This window comes from Callorhinus ursinus, unplaced genomic scaffold (assembly GCF_003265705.2).
Source record: "Callorhinus ursinus isolate GAN/ISIS: 27379988/994484 unplaced genomic scaffold, GSC_fseal_2.0 scaffold3, whole genome shotgun sequence".
NCBI lineage: Eukaryota > Metazoa > Chordata > Mammalia > Carnivora > Otariidae > Callorhinus > Callorhinus ursinus.
The window spans coordinates 47,797,466-47,821,573 of NW_027397065.1; the positions used below are offsets into that span (position 1 = coordinate 47,797,466).

Below are 24,108 nucleotides of genomic sequence, written 5' to 3' on the forward strand. Positions count from 1 at the left end.
TCTTACTCAATTCTCCAAAAGTTATGAGTTATGAGGTTTCCCAGTCTGAGTGGTAGAGAGTCTCAGCCCTGTGTGAGAGCTAAGCACTGTTCCCTCCAACCCTTTTGGGTGATCCCTTTCCCAGTCTCAGGAAGCTTCTATACAGGCAAGTACCCCTCTCTGCAGATCTCCAGAGCTCAATCTCCATGTGGCTCTCTCCTCTCTATGACCTGGCCCTGTGAACTCTGGCCTCTTTGGTCTCCCTGGACTCTCACACTCCCTCTCTTCACCTCAGGAAGTGCCCTGGGCTCTACCTGGGTTCCCCTCCGTACACCACGGCCTGGAAACTCTCTCAAGACAAAAGTTGGGGAAGTTGTAGGGCTCACCTCATTTGTTTCTCATCTCTTAAGGATTCCTGCCTATCACTGACTGATGTCCAATGTCTTATAAAGCATTGCTTTACAGCTTGTCCTTTGTTGTTGTTATTTCAGGCAGGAAAATGTCCCCGTTACTCCGTCTTGGCCCCCAAATAGCATTTTTGTATGTCTGTGTGTACATTCATATTGGGGGCACTATTATTATCATTACAACTAGTCCCGTAAGTGTGGTTGATTTACACTTGTGCTGACAAGCTGTCTTTCTTTCCAGAGTATATATCTAATAAATGCTTGTCAAAACGAATAGGCTATAATTGCCTCCCTTATGCTTTTGTAACTTGTTGGAGATGTAAAGGCGATCAATAGAATACTGGCCTATTATAATAATATGAACTTCTAAGTTCTTTTGAGGAAATTCAGCATATACCCTAAATCAAGAGAGTTAATTTAGCAAAAAGCAACAAGCAAAAAGAAGCATGGAACCAAGAATCTGGTAGATTTGCAACAAAGATTCCATTCAGGTTCATTCATTTGCTGAAAGCTAAACCAATGGACTGGAGAAAGCAGGTCAGAATTGTAGACAGTTCTCATTCCTACACGAATGTTGACTGCTTTCAGTCCCACCGTGGACACTCTTTACATGGGAGAAAATGACCATTTTCTCAGAGGAGAAGTTTGCACAGGGACCTTCAGACCCCAGGCACTTTAGCAGTTGGGGCTGTTGCCATCAGCTCTGTGCCCTGGAGGGGCCCCCATGCACGGCTGCCGAGCAACCCCCCCCTCCCCCGGGGAGGGTAGCAGGGAAAGCAGGCCAGCGCGCCAGCTAGCCTCTGTTCGGGCTCCCTCAGTGGGGGTGGGGGGTGCAGAGGTCAGGTCCCCTCAGAGCCAGCTGGCCGCCTCCCACATGCAAGCCCAGCAAGTCAGGCCCAACTGCCCAGTTTCTGTTCTCTGTGGCTCCATGGTCCCTGGTGCAACTTCTGGTGGAAACAAATGCAGCCGGCACAAACAGCCCCTCAATCCTCTTCTTGGCATGCTAGTGCCAAAATTCAGTTAAAGAAGTAAAAGGCAAACATTACCTCAGCTCCTGCTAGAGAAGTTGTTTGAGCTCAAAGAAACCGGAGGGAGAGAGTGTCTCCACTGCTCTGATTTCCTCACACATTTCTGCCGTCTGCAGGAAAGATCCACCAAACCCCCCCGCCCAGCCCGGGGGAAAAAATAAGAGCTCTTTAAGACATCTGCCAACTCATTTCTGGAAAGTGAAATTCCACACTGGGAATTCTAAAAAGCGTGTGTTGGGCGGGGGCTGGGGGACGTCCGGAGCACTGGGTTTAGCAACATCCTTCATGGTGACTTGGAGGCTGGCTGGGTAGGCTGGCAACAGGGGCCTGAGGCGTCCTTAGGCTCAATTCACAGCCACCTAGAACAGTGGTTCCTCACCTTACTGATGCCCCGGACCCCTCTGCCAGGCTGCTGAAGCCTATGGCCACTTCGCAGAGCAGCCTTTACAATGCATAAAATAAATCAGATTATAAAGGAAACCAATTGGACTGAGATACAGTTATCAAAATAATAAACAATTTGAAATATAGTAATAGAAGAATTTCCTTATGGACACATTAAACAACACAATCTAGTGGCAGTTCTAAAAACTACCTTCATTTCAAAGCAGGGATGAGTATTCATGACATTTCTAGACATCTGTAAAGTGATGTAAATGATTTCTTTTGGCGACAACAACCCAGGTGCTTTGTTGCCTACGGTCATAACGGCAAGGAACACCGCATTTCAGTGAGAGGCTAATGAAAAGAAAAATGCAACGTTTTACCCCATTCAGGTTTACAGACCTGTCTGTGGGCCCCAGGACTCCTAGATTAAGACCTTTCTTTTCCTGAGCTGTTGGGAGGGAGCAGTGCATTGGAGACCAGGGTGCCAGGCCCCAACCTGGGGGCCTCTAATCAGCTGGGAGCCTCAAACTTTTAACCAGTAAGCTGGAGATCGAGCATCTCTTGCCTACTTCTCCACCTTCAGTGTCTTCCCGCAAAGGCTGGTGCTGGGTGGGGGTGTCCTTTGGAGTTCCAAGTACTCTGTGTCTACTCTTTTTACTGGTTTTCTCATCTGTGGTGTAATGACCTGCTTGGCCCATCTGTCCCCACCTCTTGCACAAGGCAGCAATAATGGCTCATTTATCATTGTGTTCGTGGTGTCAAGCACAAGGCTTGGCACACAGGAGACCATTCCTATATATTTACTGACTGAACAGATGAATGGATGGATGAAGGCTGTGACCACACCTAGTTTCTCTCTCTCGTTATAAAAATATTCCTTATTTCACACCAGCAGTTTCTCAACCCTAGTTATATAAGTGAGCATTGCTTTTCGAGGTTTTAGAAACTACTGAGACCCCAGATGCACCCCCAGAGACTAAGATGCCAGTGGTCTGGGGCAGCGCCCTGGCCTCTGCCTGTTTTTAAAACCACCCCAGGTACAGCCAGAGTTGAGACCCCCACAGTAGCACAGAACAGTAGCTGAAGTCAAAGTGCAGTGCTCCAGATGAACTTCTTTTCTAGAGCCAGCAAGATGAAATTAGTGCAGAATTCTGAACTCTGCGAGGGGCTAAACACATAAATTGAGTTTCTGACCCTCAGAGTCAGGTCACAGTTCTGAATCCAGCAACATCAGTAATATCTGAACTACATTCTCAGACTTAGATGAAAAATCTGGGGCTTGACAGTGAAGACCATGAAACAAATTATTGCAAACGCCACGGACAAGCACTCTGAGGCCCCATGCTCCCTCCCCTTGTGGCAAGAAGTCCTTATGAATAGGGCCCATCCTGGTTAAGCAGCACAGCTTCTGGGGGACAGATTCCTGGCTGGGTGGTTTCCTAATCTACAAAGTCGGGAGGATAATAATAATAATGAGGCCAACCTCAAGGTATTGTTGCAGGAACTGAAAGATGGTATGGGTCAGAAAGCATTTTGTAAGTACCTCATACATGCTATCAAGATTAATTCTTTACTATTGGTATTAGTATTTAGTTATGGTCAGTTCACTTTACTGATGTTTTTCAGATACTATGTTTTTTATGAAGTGAAGGTTTGTGTCAACCCTGTGTTGGGCAAGTCTGTTGGTGCCATTTTTCTAACAGTATTTGCTCGCTTCGTGTGTGTGTGTCACATACTGGTAATTCTCACTAACTTTCTCATGATTATTATTATTATATTTGAATTGCTGCAATCTCATGATAAAACTTTAATGGATTAGAAGATGCTTCTCATGAGTGAGCAAAAAAAGTGGCTTCTTGAGATGGAAACTCCTGGTGAAGAGGCTGGGAAGACTGTTGAAATGACAACAAAGCATTTAGAATATTACATAGACTGAGTTGATAAAGCAGTGGCAGGGTTTGAGAGGATTGATTTCGATTTTGAAAGAAGTTCTCCGTGGGTAAATGCTATCAAACAGCATCGCATGCTATAGAGAAATCTTTCTCGAAAGGAAGAGCTGATTGATGCAGCAAACCTCATTGTTGTTTTATCTTAGGAAATTGGCACAGTCACCCCAGCCTTCGGTAACCGCCACCCTGATCAGTCAGCAGCCACCATGTCGAGGCAGGACCCTCCACCAGCAAAAAGAATATGACCCACTGAAAGCTTAGATGATGATTAGCATTTTTTAGCAATAATGTGTTTTTTAATTAAGGTATAAATGTTTTTTAGACATAATGTAACTGCACACTTAATCGACAACAGTAGAGTGTAAACGTAACTTTTATATGCACAGGGAAACCAAAAACTCATCTGACTTGCCTTACTGCGGTGTTCTGGAACAGAACCTGCGCTATGTCTGAGAGGTGCCTGTACCGCATTCTACCAGTTGAGTTCTTCCAGGTGGAAAGACCTTGTGGATTACGGATGCCAGGTCAGACTCCCCGCATTCAAGGTCTGGCTCCACTTACCCACTGAGCCATCTTATGCAAATCCCCTAACCTTATTATGCCTTATCTGTAATAAAGGTATGTTGGGTTTTTGGAAGGTTTGGCTGAGTGAGGTAAAGCACTTAAAGCACCTAGAACATCTTCTAAAACTTAAGCTTTGCATCAGAATCACCTGGAGGGCTTGTTAAAACACTTGATTGCTGGGTGCCTCTCAAGAGTTTTTGATGCAGTAGATCTAGGCTGGGAACGGAGAATGTGCACATCTAATACGCTCCTAGGTACCCATGGCGTTGCTGGCCTGGGAACCACATTTTGAGAACCACTGGCTGAGAACCAAGCCTGGCATACAGTAAGCACCAACTCAGTGTTAGCTGCTATTATCTTTTCCTGGGCTCTACTTTCTTAACCGCTGAGCAAAACGCTCGTGTGCTCCAATGCCACTCGGTACTGCCTTCCTGTGGAAGCCAGTTCGAATTCTACCTGTGGAGGCTCCCAAAGTGTGGACCCAGGATAAGCTGCACCAGCACCACATGGGAGCTTACTTAAAATGCAAGGTCTTGGGCCCCAACCCAGATCTAGTGAATTGGGATTTACGGGGGTGAGGCACAATATCCTGGGCTCTAACATCCTTCCGGGTGACTCTACTACATACCGACTTTAAGAACTCCTGCTCTAGTAGAAAATCACCATGACCACTGCAACGAGCCTCCTGAAAATGGCCAGGGAGGCAGGACAGCTTAAGGTCCAGAGTATAGGTTTTGGTTGAGTTGGAGACCTGGCTCGGCTTCTTTGCCACCTTGGGGCCATGAGTTATGACACTCATTTAAGCCTCAGTTTCCCTGGCTGTAAAATGGGTACCATTAAAGGACCCACCTCACAGGAACCTCAGATGCTGCAAACAATGCATGATAACTGTTCAGGGACTGTTAATTGCCACTCTTACCCTCTTTATCATTGCTATGATGTGTCCTATCTCAAAGTGATTTGAGACAGCTTATTAAAAAAAGACAAACATATAGGTGCACAGGATAGCTAAAATAAAGCCGTTTTTTAAGAAAAGGAAGTAAAAATGTATCACACAGAAAGTGGGGAGCATGAGGGTTGAAACTGTCACTGCAATTGTCTGAAAGTGAGGTTTGAACGTCCCCGAAGGCCAGAGCAGAGGGGAAATGCAGAGGTCCTACAGTCTACGGTTTCCACTGCCTTGAAAGGGGAAGGAGGCCGGCTCTTTTTCATCCCTCTGCCACCCCACCTCTAAATCTAGGAGAATCTGATCCCATAAACCTCTGCACCAAGGCCCTGTGTACCAAGAAGGGAATTTCCTCTAGCTCGCTTGCTGTACCTGTTTCTTTAATCAATTCTCATCAAGAGCCACAGGTAAAATCCTTAGATCCCAGAACATGAGAGATGTCACACTCACTTTGGGTGCCGAATATCAGGGACAGAGCGATTCAGGGAGATTTTATCACTGACGTAAATGTTAAATCCATTTTCTCGGTATGCCTGATCCACTCTCTCAGCGTCGGTCATGGGGTAAGGTCTCCCTTGTTCTCCATTTCCTAGGAGCAAAGAGCAAAGTCAATGTTGCCAATTGAATGGAATGGGGGAAGGGGGATGAAAGATCTGATTAAAGCACAGAGATCAAACTTTATACGTGGATATAGAGTGGACCTCCAGATTTTGCAGGGGGAGTCTAAAGAGGGGAGAGGAACGAGCATTTTTTTGGCCATGCCCATGTCACGCACTTTACAGACTGGCTCTCACGTCATTCCCACAGCAAGCCATCAGGGTGGACATGCGAGCCTTCATTCTATGGGTGGATAAACTGGGACTCAAGAAGGTTATAAGAGCAGGTTTGTGGGCTCTAAAGTCCATGCTTCCCCTACTCTGCTAAGGGCCCGAGACATCTCTGACCATGGCATTCCATCAGCTGGACAGGGGGCCAGATCTACTTCATATGAGCTGATCAACCTTGGGCCGGTCACACCAACTCCCCGAAAGGCAGCTATGCTCCATCCGGTACCCACACCCCACTGAGAAAGTCAAATGCGAAGTTGCACACATGGCAGAATTTGTAAACAATATTATGACTACTCTCTAGGCGAGGCAAACTTCATATGCAACTAAAAAATGTGACAGATGATAAAAGATGCTTTGATCTTTTAAGTCAACAAACAATTAAGATCCACCTAGCCTAGGTCTCGACTGCCTGAAAAGTGTTGCTTTGAGTCATGGATTTGGGCAGATGAAGTGCTAGCTCTGCACAGTCCATGTGGGGAAAGGGGCCCTGATGTCCCAGGAAATTATTCTCTGGGTTCCCAGGGTGCAGATGGTGAGTAGGAATGTCCACACCCACCCCTGCAATAACAGCCCAGGAATCTGCAACTGGAGAGAGTCTTGAAGAAATGGCCATAAAATCAGCTCGTTAAAAATCACCTCATCGTCCTGAGCTTGTGGTCTGAGCAACACCCTATTTACTTTGCAAAGTGCATGTTGACAACATCAGCTTGATGGGGAGTTGCAAGCTGACAGGTGGGGCCAAGGGCTGTGCCTACTTCCACCCAGCCAGATGAGAGAGAGGACGCTGCCATCTGTAACTCAGAAGGCTCCACGATAAGCCGCTGCTGGCTCATGCCCAGGACAGACTCCACAAGGGACACAAATGCAGCCAGCAGAAACAGGAGAGCCAGAAGCATCTGCATGGGGAGGGAAGTTTCAGGAAGGCAGCACAGGGGAGTGACTCAGAGTTCAGGCCCTAGAGTGTGGCAGAGTGCAGCCCCAACCTGCTACTCGCTGCTTTGTTAAGTTATCCTGGACATGCCGTTAGCCTTTCTCTGACTGGGCTTTGCCCTACGTATTAATGGGGAAAAGAAGGTTCAATGTAATGATTAAGGAGATAATGCAGGGCAAAATACCTGGCACAGAGTTAGCACTCCACACAAGCTGATTATTATTATTCTTTTTTTAAATTATTTTGTTCTCCATTTCAAGATCAATTTTATTTTATTTTATTTATTTGAGAGAATGAGAGAGAGCACATGAAAGGGGGGAGCGTCAGAGGGAGAAGCAGACCCCCCGCTGAGCAGGGAGCCCGACGCGGGACTCGATCCTGGGACTCCAATATCATGACCTGAGCCGAAGGCAGTCGCCCAATCAACTGAGCCACCCAGGCGCCCAGATTATTATTATTCTTAATAATGTCTCCACTGCTTACTCTTTTTCTTGCTAGTTAGCTCCGTGTTCTAATAATTCTGGTAATGATAACTGCCTGGAAAATCAGCTTTTTTCAAATGTTCCCTTTCTCAGTTTAAGCAGCGCCCACCCCTACTTCATTTTCCATCACTGCTGTACAGAAAAATGCATGTCATGTTTTTAGATTTCCCTGACCATTGGTTATTATATCAGCTCTACTAGAGCCCTGTTGGTAGTCTGGTTTTTTCATAATGTAATCTAAAAAAAAATCAATAGCGGTGGGTGCTTTTAACTGAGATAAAAATGAATGAAACACCGGGGCGCCTGGGTGGCTCAGATGGTTGAGCGTCTGCCTTCGGCTCAGGTCATGATCCCGGGGTCCTCGGATCGAGTCCCGCATCGGGCTCCCTGCTCTTTGGGAGCCTGCTTCTCCCTCTGCTTCTCTCTCTCTCTCTCTCTCTCTCCCTCTCTCTCTCATGAATAAATAAAAAAATCTTTATAAAAAAAATGAATGAAATACCAATCCCTATATTTCTACGGTGCTTTCCAGTATTGTAAAGTTGCTTCATACCCATCACTTTATTTGTGTCACCTTCACAACAACACCCTGAGGATGTCGGAGCAGGAAGCATGAGGCCCACAGATACATGGGGAAACCGAGGCTCCAGGAGCATGGGATCTCTCTGATGGTCACGTGGTTGGTCAGCAGTGCCAGAGCTGTCATCCTGACTCCTAGTCCAGGCTCTCTAGAGATGATTTTCCACATAATTTCTATAAACCCCAACCCTCCCCACCCCTTCCCAACTCCCCAGTATAACAGGAACTGCTCCAAAGACTAATTAGCCAAAGAAAACTTCAGCTGAAGCCTGCTAAGTCCATTCGACCTTGTGGCTACAGAGCTGGGTAGGGGTCGACTCTGTCCTCCAGACCTGGGTTCGAGTCACAAGCCTGCATCTTTCTCACTGTGTGACTACAGGCAGATCACCCCACATCTCTGAGCTCCGGGTTCCTTCTCATCAAATGGGCCACAAAGGGTGACTCGGGGTTTCCCTGAGAAAATGTGCGAAGTGTGGAGCATGGGCCTTGCTTACCGCAGGTGTTTAATAAATGTTGGCTCTTACCATGACTGCTCCTCATTTTAGTGGTAAAATAGCTCATAAGGGGGGAGACATTGTTTATCACCCAATAAAGGTGGTGGGGACAACTCCTGAAGGCAGTGGATCTGGTGATGTGAGTGGAGAAAGGGGATCAGCTAGCAGGTAAAAAGGGTGACCCCCAAGAAGCAGGGGAAGGGATGACGCCAAATGGAGAGGGAGTGAAAAGAAGATCCAGACACGCCTGCTAAACATGCACACGCGAGTGCACGCATGCGTACGTGCCCTTCACAGGACCCTCCAGTGCTCAATACTGTTCTCCATACCTACGCGCTGGGCGTCCCTCCTGATGGCTTCTTTGTCATGCCAATCCCTCAGCTTTTGCCCATCTTCCACGAAAAATATCTTCTTCTGCTGATTGTGGGAGCCCTTAAAAAAAGATAAAAACAGTGAAAAGGAAGGAAAGGGAAAATAAGTTGAATAACAGAGACCCGTAAATTGCACTATCTACAGGAGCTTTTGGTCTGTCATCATCTGCTCATTTATGAATTCCCTCAATCTACCTTTGTTAGAGCTGCCGTGTGCCAGTCAGGTGGGCTAAAGGTCAGATGACAGGTACACACTGTCCACCCTCCTGGTACTCAGAAACTAGCAGGAGAGAAAAGAGATGGACAGACAGTCCTTTCCCCCAAGGGAGAAAGCAGTAAGTGTAGCTCCATCCAGTAGAAATATGGGAGCCACAAATGTGAGCCACATGTGTAACTTTAAATTTTCTAGTATTCACACTAAAAAAAATAAAAATAAAAAACAGATGAATCAGTTTTGATAATATATTTTACTTAACCCAGTATATTCTATCTAAAATATTATCGTTTCAATACACAGTGTAAAAAATCACTGAAATGTTTTACATACTTTTTTTTGTACTAAGCCTTTGAAATTCTTTTCTTTTTTAAAGATTTTATTAATTTATTTGTCAGAGGGAGAGAGAGAGGGAGTGAGCACAAGCAGGGGGAGCGGCAGGGAGAGGGAGAGGGAGAGGCAGGCTCCCCGCTAAGCAGGGAGCCTGATGCGGGGCTTGATCCCAGGACCCTGGGATCATGAACCTGAGCCACCCAGGCATCCCCTAAGCCTTTTGAAATCCAGTATGTGTTTTACACTTGTATTCATCTCAATTCAGACCCTTCCAGGTGGCTCATGGCTATATACTGGGCAGGGCAGGTAAGTGAACCTCAAATCAGAGGCCTGGAGAAAGGGCTATAGGAGTTGACTTTCACTTGGGAGAACGGGGGAAAATTTCACAGACTTGAGAGCATTTGGGCTAAGCTTTGGGTAAGCAGAAATGAGAGGCAGGGCAAGACTCCCAGGTGCAGTGGAGAGTGGCAGAGCTGGGCTGGGCCTGAGGAGCTCTGAGCTCAGGAGCAGAAGTTGGGTTTTGGTCACTTCTATAGTTCCAATGGCCCAGTCCCAAAGAGGGTGAACATTCGGCCATTGTGTGTGGAATGTATGAACAAGCAATTGGATGGCTGAAAGAATAGGGGAATATACAGCAGTCACAAGACAGCAGTCCCCAGGGGCTGGGCTCTGAAGGCATTTATTGTGTCTGGGAGGTAAGTCCATCCTGGTGGGCCTATTAGGAAGCAGTTTCCCTAATTAAAGGAATTTCATTCCAGTATCTGGGGTCATCAGAAGGTGCCAGATGCTTCCCCATGCCAAGAGTCAAGTCTAAAGACTTGGCCCGGGGGGCTCAGTTAGAGTCTTCCCCAGGTAACACTGTACCACATGGCTGTTCAAATATCTTCCTGTGTTCACGTAAATGAGAATGGCTTTCCACATCGCCTTGCCCATTAAAAATCCTGCAGACTTATTCTTGCCACTGTGGCACGCAAGATCCAATAGTCCTATTTCCTATGTAATTAGCTACGAAGGCCCTGAGCATGTGGCATGCTGCAACATTAGCACTAACAAGAAGCCACCAGAATAAAATCATCCCCAAGCCTGTTTATTAAGTCTCTGGCTGATCCTTGTGTTAGCAGATTTTCCACAACGGCTCAATATCCTTATATCAGCCCTAATGATAATAACAATCCTTTGCGTTCCCTCTCCTACAGACCTCTCTGAGCTGTGAGGAGAAAATTCTGAAAGTTGGCATGCCAGATGTGTTGGTCAGAGAGGGAAAGAAAACTGTGAAAACAAAGCCCACCTGCCTACGAATGGTTCGCGGGGGTTCTCAGAAATCACAGAAGCTGAGCTGGAAGTTCCTCCAGCAAGTTTTAACTGTGTTCAGCTACATTTCTACAGGAGACACTCAGCACATCCCCACTGGGGATGCAGGCATGACAACACAGATCCTGTATAAGTGTTGATGGGGTTTACAGCCAGATCCATATCTCTCAAAGGGTGGTTTTTGGGAGCCCTGGCCCCACCTTCAACCTATTAAATCAAAGTACCTGGGGGGGGGTGGAAGGCCAAGATGTGTTTTAAACACAGTCCCCAAGTGATTCTGATTCACAGTGAACCCGGAAAAACCACTTGTCTAAATCCAGCTGCCTCGATTTACAGATATGAAATCTGAAGTTAAGAGAATAGAACAGATTTGCCCTAAATCCCATAGCTTGCCAGCCCCAAAGATCAAACCAGATCTGGCTGTTCTCTCTCTGGGACAGACTGTGAGCTTCTGGAAGGCAGGGGCATGCCCTTGTTTTGGGCATTTGGCCTATTCCTAGGCTAATATCTGGCCCATCTTAGGCCCTCAATAAATATCAGCTGAATGAGTGAATGGCTGCTCATCAATGGGGCAGGCAGTCTAGTTTAATGACTCAGAGCACTCTGGTTTCAGAGTTGAAAAAAACCTAGGTTTCACTTGCACGGCAGGTGCACCCCAATTTCCTTGACTGATAAACAGGGAAAACTAACAGAATAACTATAACCTGTGGATTGTTGGGAGAACGAACTGAGCTAATCAACACAAAGCATCTAGCTCAGTGTCTGGCACAAAGTTAGGCCTTCTCAGTAAAGGCGGTCTATTAATACATTATTTTTAGAGAAAGCTTATGATCCAGTGCTTATGATGGGCACGTCAGGGGGAAAAGAAGAGGGATGGGGAATCAAATAATAAAACTGTAAGCCTTTCAGAGGCAACCTAATACCTGAGCTGATTCAACTGGCCATTGCTGATAACAGGATTTGGAGAGTCTCCTCATTCACAGAAGGGCATGTGCCCATGTAGAAATTCTTCAGACAAAAACAAAGTTCCTAGTTAATAGTGGCATTCTGCGACAGAAAAAACGTCACAAGACTTTCAGCAACAACAAAGGCACAGACGACACTTCTCAAAAGACAGCAATTCCTATGCAATGGCAATCATTTAATAATGTGCAAGAAAGCATGTCTGGATTTTCAATCCAGAGGTAGCTGTAAGTTTCTTTAATTCTGTAGACTGAAATCTTCGTCTATAAAAGCTGTGACTGTTTCGCCTCAGCATCCATCTTTTGCCCTTGGTTTCCAGGGGTCCTGCTGCTACAGGAAGCAAAGGGTTGGGAGAGCAGGGCAAGAGAGGCCAGGGAGAGTCTGTGAAGGAGGCTGGCGGAATTAACATGGAAATCCCATTAAACAATAAACTGGAAATGGATTTTGAATGGCTGGTCTAAACTGTTTCTGGTATCTGTGTGCTTTTACCTAACATTCCACGGGAAGAATCGATTAGTGTTCAAACAGCCACATACTCACACACACAATGGAATTTTAATCTTTTGTTTAATCACTATTTAGCGTGCCTGAAACCCTTTGGAAGGAAGAAAGGAAGGTGGTGAAGTAAGCCAACTGTACTCTGGCCAAGGAGAAAGATCTGTTGAAGTGCATGCTCGATTCCCAACATGGCAGCCACGGCAACTCCCGCTCAGAGGAACCAGGCACCTCTGGCTGAGCTGGCCAGTGTCTTCAAAATATGGAAAAAGGGCTATCCACTCTAAAACTGCAATGCTGGAAGTTAAACCAAGCAGGTCATCTGCTTCATCTAGGGTCTGAGGATATATTACAGACCAGATTCTGCTGCAAGTTTTAGCATGGCTTCTTCCCCCAACCCCCCTTACAACTAACCCTACAAAGGTGCTAGAATGATTTTCCTTTGAGGTTGAGATGACTTTATATAATTCTAAACATTTGTCTATCTGCTAAGGAGATTATTCTAATAATCTTCACATGCATACACACACACGCATATAGCAAAGCATTCTCTTCAAGGTTGCTTGCAAGGTTGTATTTCAAAGATGGCCAAGTACAGCTTAATTTAGCTGAAAGCATAAAGTTACTTTAAGCAAGGGAGTTTGGGCGATTGGATAAAGGTCCTTCCTTTATGAGTTTTGAGGACATAAGCTGGATTGTTTTTATGTATTCATTCATCTAACAAATAAGGATGACTTTGTTGATAAACTGAGGACCTACTATGTGCAAAGAAATGTGGGGGAGACAGAGATAAATAAGACAGTCCCTGGATTCAACAAATAGTATGGATATGAGACAAGTATTTAAGAAAGGAAAAAAAAAAAAACCCACGACACTAACATTAGGGCCCTGAAAGTTGTATGGATAAATTCCCGATATTTACAAGAGCCCAAGATTAAATTCTACCTGGGACCATCAGGGAGGGATTCCTACAGAAGCGGAGTCTTTGACAGCTGCCCGAAAGAATGGGTAGGATTCTGATGGGCAGCAATGGGGCGTCAGAATCTAGCTGGAGGGAAAGCATATGCAAAGAAATGGACGTTATGAAATAATGGACAGATTTACTTAATGGCAAGGAGCCTGATTTGGCTGGAGTGAGTGGGATGCAAAAAAGAGTCATGAAGGGTGCCTCGGTGGATCAGCTGGTGAAGTGTCCAACTCTTGATGTCAGCTCAGGTTAGGATCTCAGGGTCACGAGATCGAGCCCTGCACTGGGCTCCCCATTCGGCGAGGAGTCTGCTTGGAATTCTTTCTTCTCCCTCGGCCCCTCCCCCCACTCATGCATGCTTTCTCTCTCGCTCTCTAAAATAAATACATCTTTAAAAAAAAGGTGAGGGGGCGCCTGGGTGGCTCAGTCCTTAAGCGTCTGCATTCGGCTCAGGTCATGATCTCAGGGTCCTGGGATCGAGCCCCACATTGGGCTCCCTGCTCTGCGGAAAGCCTGCTTTTCCCTCTCCCACTCGCCCTGCTTGTGTTCTCGCTCTCTCGCTGTGTCTCTCTGTCAAATAAATAAATAAATAAATAAATAAATAAAATCTTAAAAAAAAAAAAAAAAAGGTGAGAGTCATGAACCATGAGGCCAGGAAGTCTAGGCCAGAATCTGAGGGCCTTACACTGGAGCTGTTCAGCAGGTGGGAGCCACAGAAGGTCTCTGAGCAAGGACTATCTATCCACTTGCAGTTAATCTCAGAATCCTCCTCTCCCTGGGAGAGATGGCAGAAGAAAGATCTTGTTTTCATTCAGAGGAAATGTTCCCTCTTTGTGGGCTGAGGACCACTCTCATTCTGGCTTCCCACAGGTCAGACTTAAATGGGGCTGACTGAACCCTAATCCCAGTAGATAGGGTGGCCGTTCTGAGACCTACCTTTCACCATAACCGGTACCAAGCTGTACGAGAAAACAATCAAACCTAAAGGGCACTGTTTATGGGGGGACGGAGATGCTACAACCCAGCAACCACAAGACTGCCTAAGTCTGCTAAGCCCAGGTCCCTCAAGTCGGCTCTTCTACTCAGCAAGTGGGTGTGTCCATTTTCCTCGCTCGGATAACTCCGTGGTCTCAACACCAGGTTGCTGGAATCTGAAATCTAGAAGGGGCTCCATTTCCTAAGAGGGCAAGGTCATTCACAGACAGGAACCACTGTTTAAAAAGGCTGATCCTGTACTTCCAAGGGCAGAGCCATACCACCTGTCCAATTCACCCTCTGTTTTGAATAGATGGCTCTAGAAAAGGGCATTTGCTACTTAAGGTGTGAAAGCTCATTAAGAGACTTTTTCAACAGCAGAGAGAAAAATAGCCAAGATATTTTGTAACGTCTATTATCTAAAGGGCAAATGGAATCTTTAGTAACTTTTCCATTCTAAAAGAATGATATCAACTTGTACAATTTTCTTCAGAGGAAGTTCCCATGTTTTATCACTGGGGGTGTGTGTGTGGGGGAACAATACTCTGGTCAATAGTTTGATAAGATTCACTTGAGTCTCTCACCCGTCCATCCACCCATCCGTCCACCTGTCTGTCTACCCATCCATCTATCCACTTAAATGTTTAATGAGTACAACCACATGCTAGGCTCTGTGCTAGGTGTCCAGGATACTGGCAAGTAAGACAGCCAAGGTCCCTGCTCTCATACAGCTTACAGTATCATCTGTGGCGGGGGGAATATACACTTGATTCCGGAACCACAAATAAATTAAAACAGCTACAATGACATGTGCATAAAAAAAAAAGTACACGGTGCAAAGAGAGTCCCTTTCTTTCAGATCAGATCAGGAGGGTCTGATCTACTCAGCAAAGTCAGGAGAGGCTTCCTTGAAGAAAGAGAGGGAGTATGATTAGGAGTTAATTCAACAGAGAAAGGAGAAGAGCATTCCAGATGGAGGGAAAAAAGCAAGGCTGTGCAAAGGCCCTGTGGCTAGGCAAATATGAAACAGAGGCGGGACTGAAAGAAGAGCAGTGTGTATGGCACACAGAAGAGGAGGGGAAGCCTACTGGGGATGAGAGGTGGGCAGGAATAAGGACTTTGTTTGTCCAAGTATTTTATATAATAATGAGGTGGCAGGATCAGGCTGCATTTGGAAAGTTCTCTTGCAGCCAAGTGGAGAAGGGATTAGGAGACCAAGAAGGGTGGAACTAAGGGAAGAGGCTATCATAGTGTATGTGTTGTGTATAGGCAGAGATGATGCCGGCATGGACTAGGAAGACAGAAGTGGGGATGGACACAGACAGATTTTTTTTTTTTTTAATAGAATCACGAGGGTTCTGCAGGTCTGCAGTCAAGAAATGCAGCCTGAGAACTTGGACACTTGGGTGATAAGTTTATCTTTAAGGTCCGTAAGCCCAAAGTCCCGTGGATGCAGGTGGGGCTGACCTGGGGCCTGAGCCCAGACCTCCCCTCACCTAGCCTGCTGTTTGTTTCATGACATGTTACTTCCAAGTCTGAGCCCTGCTCATAGACAACCAGTCAGGGAATCAGCCCTAATAAGAATTGTATCGTATGTCTATTAAGCTTCAGGAATTAAATGACATGAAGTCAAAAAGAAAGAGAAGCAAACAGTAACTCGGGAGGCTGGAAATCCTCCCATCCCCATGCTTGGTGCGCCTGTGCCACGGAAGGTGTCCCTAGAAGCGTCATAATCTCCAGCCTCAGGGATGCGAGCACTTCGGTGTTGAGTGAGCTTTCTCTCAGAAGGTAAGTATTTTCACTACCTCAGAAGGCACTGTGAGGACTTCAACCAAGGAAATTGTCATCAGTTTTAATGCCAGAGAAAAAACTGCCTAAACTGAACTTTTGAGAGCTGGTGTGTCATTATATTCCATGGGCAATTGTCAATGGTGATTCTGATTTTATGTTATTTCCCCCTAAAGTGGTGAGTTTATTATAACCTAACCCTTTCATAAGATAAGACTTTACTATGTTATTATTGTCATTATAGCCACTTTGAAGATGACAAAACTGAGGCTTGGAGTGAAAATCAATATGAAAGTGTTTTACAAACTGCCAACCACCCCATGAGTATAATCATCACAACTAATGGTTCTTTCTACACACATCTGCCCACTCCTTCCCACGTCTCGGAACATAGTCAGTTCTCAGGAAAGAAAAACCCGCTGGAGTGAATCATACTTCTGCACCTTATTCACAAGGGGTCTTGAAAATCTCAGTCTCGCTGATAAGTGATCAACCACAGGGAAGTCTCTAAAACGTGTTCTCAGAGGCTTGGTGGATCGAGCACAACAGAGGGTCATTACACTGCTCTGCAGAGCAGATGTGGATGTGTAAAGAGGAAGGCAGGCAAAACTGGCAAGCTGAAGAGAAGGCAAGTTCCAAGCTCTTGGGGGTTGAAAAATGACAGCAAACACATCCTACTCGTCTCCTACTTGGGGAATTAGAACTGAAACGCCAAGCAATATAGTAGTTGCTCTATTAGTAGTAATAATTACAATCAGGATCCCCTACATTCTGAAGACAGCAAAACAAAGTGCGTAAGAGCACCTGCTTTGGAGTCAGAAAGACCTAGGCTTGTGTCACGGTTCTGCTTTGCTTGCTAGCTGTGCCACCTGAGGCAAGTTACATTGTTTTCCCAAGCCTTGGTTCCTCAAGTATATAATGGGGGATAATTAATAGTATCTGGCATAAAGGTTATTGTGAGGATTAAATGAGATATAGCCACAAAGGTCTTAGCGGCGTTTGGTATTTAGGAAGCACTAAAAGTCATAGCTATCATGATTAGTTATTATTTGGATAGTACTTTGCAGTCTACAAAGCATTTTAATATACACTATCCTCTTTCTTCACTACAATCACACCAGAATAAAGGCAGGCATCACCAACCTATCCTAATGCTCTTCCTTGGGGACCCCAGACTCCGAGAATCCTTTCAATACTGCGCTCCAAGCGGCCCTTCACAGTGAGCCAGTGATGGCCAAAGGATAGGACCTATCTGCCATGCCTGCCTCGAGCTGGAAGAGTGAACTCCCAAGTACACCTGGTAGGCGGTGATCCGATGGTTGATTGCTACAATCTTAGATCTTCATTCAGGCTGGATGACTATTCACCTTTGTAAAGATCCCCCAGGGCAGTGGGGAGGGGAAATTGGGGAAAGCAGAAGGTGACTGAGGCTGTCCCCTCCTCTGGTGCTGCCCTCCCCTCACCCACAACTGCCAGGGCCTTCCCATGTGCCATGCCCCGGAGTCACAGAACCTAGATGCTGAATGGGAGCGGAGATGCTGTCTCCTGTGATGGTTCACTGGACCCAGTAATTCTTTCTTTGCTGTAGCACATGTCTGGTCCCTGAGATTGGCTTGGGCACTTAGGAGAGTGCCTCTATACAGATGGCTACAGTTATTAGAAAATTCCTTCTGGTACTTACTCCTTGGGCTCCTTCCTGGCTCACAAGGAGTCTTGGACTGGACTATGATCCTGGCCCCTCCATCTGCCATCTTGGGACCTCTGAACTCTTTTCCATTTCTCTTGGGGTGGGAGCTACAAAATGCTCTGAACCTCCTTGAGAAGCATCCCTACCACCTCCCTGTCCCCTCCCTTACTCTCACTCTGTCATTCTTGTTCTTACATACTGATCTCTTAGACATACAGTGGCCCAGGCAGGATACATGAGGTATAGCCACAACAGCACACAGGATGGTGTTCTCAGAACACACGACTTTGCTATGAAAGTAGACAGTCCCTATCGGAACAAATCCCAGCTCTCAGGCAGGCCTTCCCTGACCTCCCTGACTAGATCATAATCTCTAAGTGTGCCCTGATAGCATCCTTACCACTCCTTTGTGATTTCACATTCATTTGGGTGATTATTTCATTACTGTCTGCCTCTCCCCAAACTGTGAACTCCATCATGGTAGGAGATAGCAATTTTTGTTGAATGAATGAATGAGCGGAGACATCTTTTGTTTTATCTTTTCTAGAGGGAGGAAGGTCATCCATGATTAGACATGTCTAATATAGACACAAGGATTTAATACCATAAAGGGGTTCTGGGGATTAACTTTATCCTTTGACTAAAAGGTTTTAGGGCAACTTAATGGGCTACAAGACTAAAGAGAGCTGGCTTACCTAGATCGTGAAATGATTTCTGAAAGATGCAACATACTGAACTCCTCTACCTTCTTCCTTCATTTTCCAGCTGTTTCCTCTCTGGATCCCTAACATTAAGGTTTGTGCACAAATTGCTGTACATTCCCCAGGAGCTGTTCTCTTTTTCTGCCACAGTAATGAGAATTTTAGCTGGGAATAGGACTTCTCAGAATAAAGGTGATATTTCCCAGACATACATCCTGGCAGCCAGCTGTGGCCTGACTAGGTCCTATCTGATGAGATGTGAGTGCAGGTGTTGTGCGGCAGTCCATGGAACCCACCTGAAGAAACCTTGATTCCCTCTACCTTGCTGCCTAGAATGCAAGCGCTACCAGGCTGGGTCCCGAGACAGAGGTCCACACCCTAGAAAAATGATGAGGATTCTGGTGGGAAGGAACCTGAGATTCCTGAGGACTTTAGGGAGCAGAGCTGTCACCTCAGTCCTGGACTGCACACTCCCAGACCTTCTTCTCTTGAGGCTTGAAAGCCTGAGAAATAACTTTGTGTGATGCAGAAGACCCTGAAGGAGGATTCAGAAGTCCCGGGCTTTAGACTTCTGGCTCTACATTTATGAAGAGTGGCACAGTAGGCAGGTCCCTTGTCTTTCTGAGCTCCATTCTTTGACTGTAGAAGGGAGTTCAAAATAATATCTGTCTACAACATGATTCTGTAAAAAATGCTAAGGAATCTACAAAAAGGTAGTAGAACTAGTGAGTTTAGCAAAGTTACAGGATACGAGGTTGACAAATGAAAGTCAACTGTATTGCTAAATACCAGTAATGAATCATTGGAAATCGAAATAAAACACAGCATTTACAATGGCAGCAAAAATATTAAATACTTGAGGGATTAATTTAACAAAAACACGCAAGACCTACATACTGAAAACTACAGAACATTAATGGAAGAAATCAAAGCTCTAAATAAATGGGGAAATAAATGCAGAGATACGTCATATTTATAAATCAGAAGACTTGATATTGTTAAGATGTCAATCCTCTAGCTGTAGAATCAGTGCAATTTTTGTAGAAATTGGCATGCAAGGGACATAGAAAACTAGTCAAAACGATTTAGAAAAAGAGGAACAAAGTTGGGGCGCTTAATATCTACTAATTTTAAGGCTTCCTCTAGGTCTACAGTGACTAAGAGAGTATGGTACTTGAGTAAGGAAAGACATGTGATAGATGGGAGCCAAATGGAGAGTCCAGATATAATCGTCAGTTGACGCTGATCAGAGGTGCAAAGGAAATTCAATGGAAAAGGATAATCTTTTCAACAAATGGTGTTAGAATCACCAGATATCCACATGCCTAAATATAAACCTCAATCCTTACCTTATGCCATACACAAAAATTAACTTGAAATGGACCACTTACTTAAATGTAATAGCCAAAACTATAAAATTTGTACAAGGAAATATGTGAGCAAACTTTAGTAATCTAGGTTTAGGCAATGGTTTCTTAAATAGGACACAAACAGCATAATGTATGGATAAATTGGAATTCATTACAATTTAAAAGCCTTCACTCTTCAAAGGGTAAGACACAGACTAAGAGGATATATTTACAAAACACATATCTGACGAAGGACTTATATTCAGAATGCATACAGCATATGTTACAGCTCAATATCATTAGTCATTAGGGAAATGTAAATCAAAACTACCATGAGATACCACTTTACACCTACTAGGATAGTGATAATTTAAAAAAAATGGAAGATAAAAAATGTTGGCAAGGATGTGGAGAAACTGGAACCCTTGTACGTTGCTAGAGAGAATGTAAAATAGTGCAGCCACTGTGGAAAGCAGTTTGGTGGTTTCTCAAAAGGTTAAACACAGAAGTATCCAGATGACCCAGCAATAACACCCCTAGGTACATATCCAAAAGAACTAAAAGCAGGGACTCACGTAGGTATTTTTATGCCAATGTCCATTGCAGCATCATTCACATACTCAAAAGGTGGGAAACGACTCAGGTGTCCTTCAACAGATAAAGGGATAAACAAAACACGGCACATACACACAACGGAATATTTTTTAGCCATAAAAATTTTAGGAATGAAATTTTGATATGTTCCACAATGTGGATGGACCTTGAAAATATTACGCTTAATGAAATAAGCCAGATACAAAAGGATGCACATTACATGATTCCACTTACATGAGGCACTTAGAATAGGCAAATTCACAGAGACAGAAAGTAGACTAGAGCTTACCCGGGGGAAGAGGGCAATTAGTGCTTAGATGGAGTCATTATTGTTGGGGATGATGATAAAGTTTTGAGTAGAGTGTTAATGGTTATACAACACTGTGATGTCTTTAACGCCACCGAACTGCACCTTACAAATGGTTAAAATGATAAATATTATGTGTCTTTCTCCACATTAAAAAGAAATACCTTCCTCATTCTCCCCCACCCCCCCAAAAAGCAAATTCTTCCCATTTTCAACCCTTACATATTCCAATAACTCTCTTGGAAATTCACAATGGATGTTATCGTATTTAGGCTCTGTAAAGTCTCAGAGGAAAGAAAGCTACCTAACTTTGTTTAATTTAGCATTTCACCAGTTTGATAGGAAGTTCCCCCCACCCACCCACCCACCCCACCTGCTTGCAAATGATTAACACCCTGAGGAACTCAGGGACCCTGTTTTGAAACACTATGCTAATGACAGGGTTTATGAGGAAGAACACAACATGATTCCTCCCCTCTGCAATGTGCAGTCAGTTTTTTGTGTTTTACTTTGAAGCATGTAGACATGGAACAATGACACAAAGATTTCAGACTGACATACTGACTTGGAAGGAGGGAAATCAAGTTTATGATCATCTTAAGATTTTCGGAAAGAAAGCTTTAGTCACCTGCTGAAGCCTCTGATATCTGTGTCTACTCACCCATCCATTCATCCATCTGATAAACATTCATTGTGTAACTACTATTCGTTGGCCCTGCGTTAGGTGCTTTGGGGAATATCATAAAAGACACAGTTTCTGTCTATGGTGTAGCCAGATTTGATATCATTTAGATTTTTTTTTTTTTTAATTTGAGAGAAAGGGCACAAGCAGGGGAGGGGCAGAGGGAGAGAGAAAGGGAGAAAGAGACTCTGCTGAGCAGGGAGTCCTGGTGCAGGATTCCATCCCAGGACCCTGGGATCATGACCTGAGCCGAAGGCAGACGCTTAACCAACTGAGCCACCCAGGCACCCCGAGATCATTTCATTCTAAAAATTGCTACTGGGACCTGGAAGGAGAACCATGAATTATTCTAGAATAACTGTTCTGGAAACAGTTCTGCAGAGGGCACTGGGGATGAGCACTGAAGGATGAGCATAATGTGGGCTGGTGAAGGCACCACCAAAGCAAAGGTGATAAATTTGCCCAGGAATGTCCCTCACACAGAGGAGTACAGATCATTTTAAAAGCCTGGCTTCTTAGAACTCTGGTTGATGGATCACTTTATGTTTTCTGAATTGTTTCTCATACGTAAATTTCTCCAAAAACCCTTGGTTGGCTCAAGAAACAATGTATTTGAAGTTGGAACTGAGGCTCTCGTTTTTTCCTCTAGAGAATTCAGGAAGATTTCTCAGGATGACTGTGGTAAACTGATCGAAAAAGTGGCGCGATCCTCCACCCCTCCCTGTGTCCACATCCTCTGCAGTGGGGCCCTGAGGATCCTCTCATCAACAGGTGGAATTAACTGCCCCAATGAGGCAGAAGGGACAGTGTGTCCATCGTGAGCCTAAGCCTCAAAAGAGACTTACACTCTTTGCAGCCTGGGTTTTGTTCTTCTGCCTCCTTGAAGGGAACAGCCCAGGCTAGTATGCTATAGTATGCTAGAGGAATGTGAGGGGCGAGTGGAAGATGAGACACATGGAGAAGAACTGAGGTCAACTTAGACAGAGAGCCAACCCCCAAAGATACAAAAGCCTGGCCAATGCCAGCAGAGCCACCCAGCCTGCCCACAGCTAACCAGAGACACATGAGACAGCGCGGCCAAGAACACAGACACCACCTAACTGATCTGTGGACCCGTAAGGGATAATATATGGTTGCTGTTCGAAGTCACTGCCTGAGGTTGGAATAGGTTTTTGTTTTGTTTTGTTTTTGGTGGTAATAGAAAAGCGATAAATAACCTTTGAGAGGATTCAGTTCAGTTCTGTTTACATCCAAAGGTGCCAAAATAGAAACAAAAAGGAATCCTGTTCTCCTGTCTCGTTTTTTTAAAAGATCCAAATCATACCTGTATTCTCAAGCTCAATTCAAATGCCAGATCCTCAAATACTGTATCCTCATCTATTCCCTTCCACTTAAATAATAATCTCCCTCCCACTAACCTCTCACTGTATTCTCTCTACCCCTCTCTTTTTGGAAGTTAGCCCTGCAGGTCTCCAATTATAACCATTTGTACACAATGTCACTCCTTTCCACCAGATTCTAAACCAGTGCTTTCAAACTATCTGTGATGAAGAACCACTTTGTTTTAATTTCCAATTCATTGTGAACCAAACCATCTGTGGTAGGCAGAATTCTAAGAATGACATCCAATGACCCTCATCCTGTTATATTCCTCTCCCTCTGAGTATAGGTGGAACCTGTGAATACAAAGAGATGTTCCTTCTCTGATTACACCGCGGTACAGGCCAAAGATTATCCAGGTCAACATCATCTAATCACACAAAAAAGCACAGCGTTTCTTCCATCTGGAAGGAGGAGAAGTCAAAAGGATTCAAAGAGTGAGAAGAATCTGACGGGGCATTAGGCAGAAGTGTGAAGAAATCTTATAGTCTAGTCTCAGGAGTCACACTGCATCTCTTCTGCCAGACTCTGTTGGTTGAGGTATTAGCAAAGGTCTACCCAACTTCAAAGGGAGGAGACATAGATTCCACCTTTTAATGGGCTTGTGGAAAAAGGTTTTAGAAGTATTTGTAGAAGTATTAGAAGTATTTAGAAGTATATAAGATTTTGTTACAGCTACCTTTGGAAAATATAATCTGCCACACTATACAGGGGTGCATTAGTTTTGTTTTGCAATAATTACCACACACTTAGTGGCTTAAAACAATACACATTTATTAGCTCATAGTTTTATAGGTCATGAGTCCAAGCCGACTTAATGGTTCTCTGTTTAGGGTCTCACAAGCTCACAACCAATGTGTCAGCCAGTCCAGGCTCTTTTCTGGAGGCTGTGAGGAAGAATCCACATCCAAGCTTATTCAGGTTGTTGGCAGGTAGATTGTAGGATTGCGGTCCCTGTTTCCTCACTGACTGTCAGCCAGGGGTTGCTCTCTGCTCCTAGAGGCCACCCACACGTGGCCCTCCAGTCTTCAATTTCTATATTTCTCTCATGGTGAACTGCCGCCATTCTGCAGACTACACTTTGAGAGGCATCGCCGTTAAACATCTCTGGGCCAAGCCCATTCTTACTCACCTCTGCATCCTCCCAAATGCCTGTTAGAATTCCTGGAAATAGGAAGAACTCAGCAAATGTTTACGGACTGAGTAGAAGACCCAAAGGAAGCCATGGCTGAAAGCTCAACTCTCTCATGTTATGGATGGCAATGTGGCAGTCCAGACAAATGAAGGGATAAGCTAGTGGTAGAGCTACGAAGCCTAATCTAGGCTTTGCCAACCCAACTACCTATGTGTAAAGAGGGGTTGTCCAGGTATGAGACAATATGGAAGGAAGGAGGCTGGTGAAAAGGCAAGTGTATGCA

General features: G+C 44.9%; 1 protein-coding gene across 3 annotated transcripts in view; it reads right to left on the minus strand.

Moving 5' to 3' along the window:
• GALNT10 (polypeptide N-acetylgalactosaminyltransferase 10) overlaps nt 1–24,108 on the minus strand; it is a 230,323-nt gene that overhangs the window by 115,100 nt on the left and 91,115 nt on the right. For all 3 annotated transcript variants that reach the window (XM_073890665.1, XM_025867177.2, XM_073890661.1), the window contains 2 exons: nt 8,903–9,005; nt 5,711–5,849 (listed from right to left, as the gene is read on the minus strand). In XM_073890665.1, coding sequence (XP_073746766.1) covers nt 5,711–5,849; nt 8,903–9,005 — 242 coding nt within the window. The remainder of the gene's footprint in view (nt 1–5,710; nt 5,850–8,902; nt 9,006–24,108) is intronic.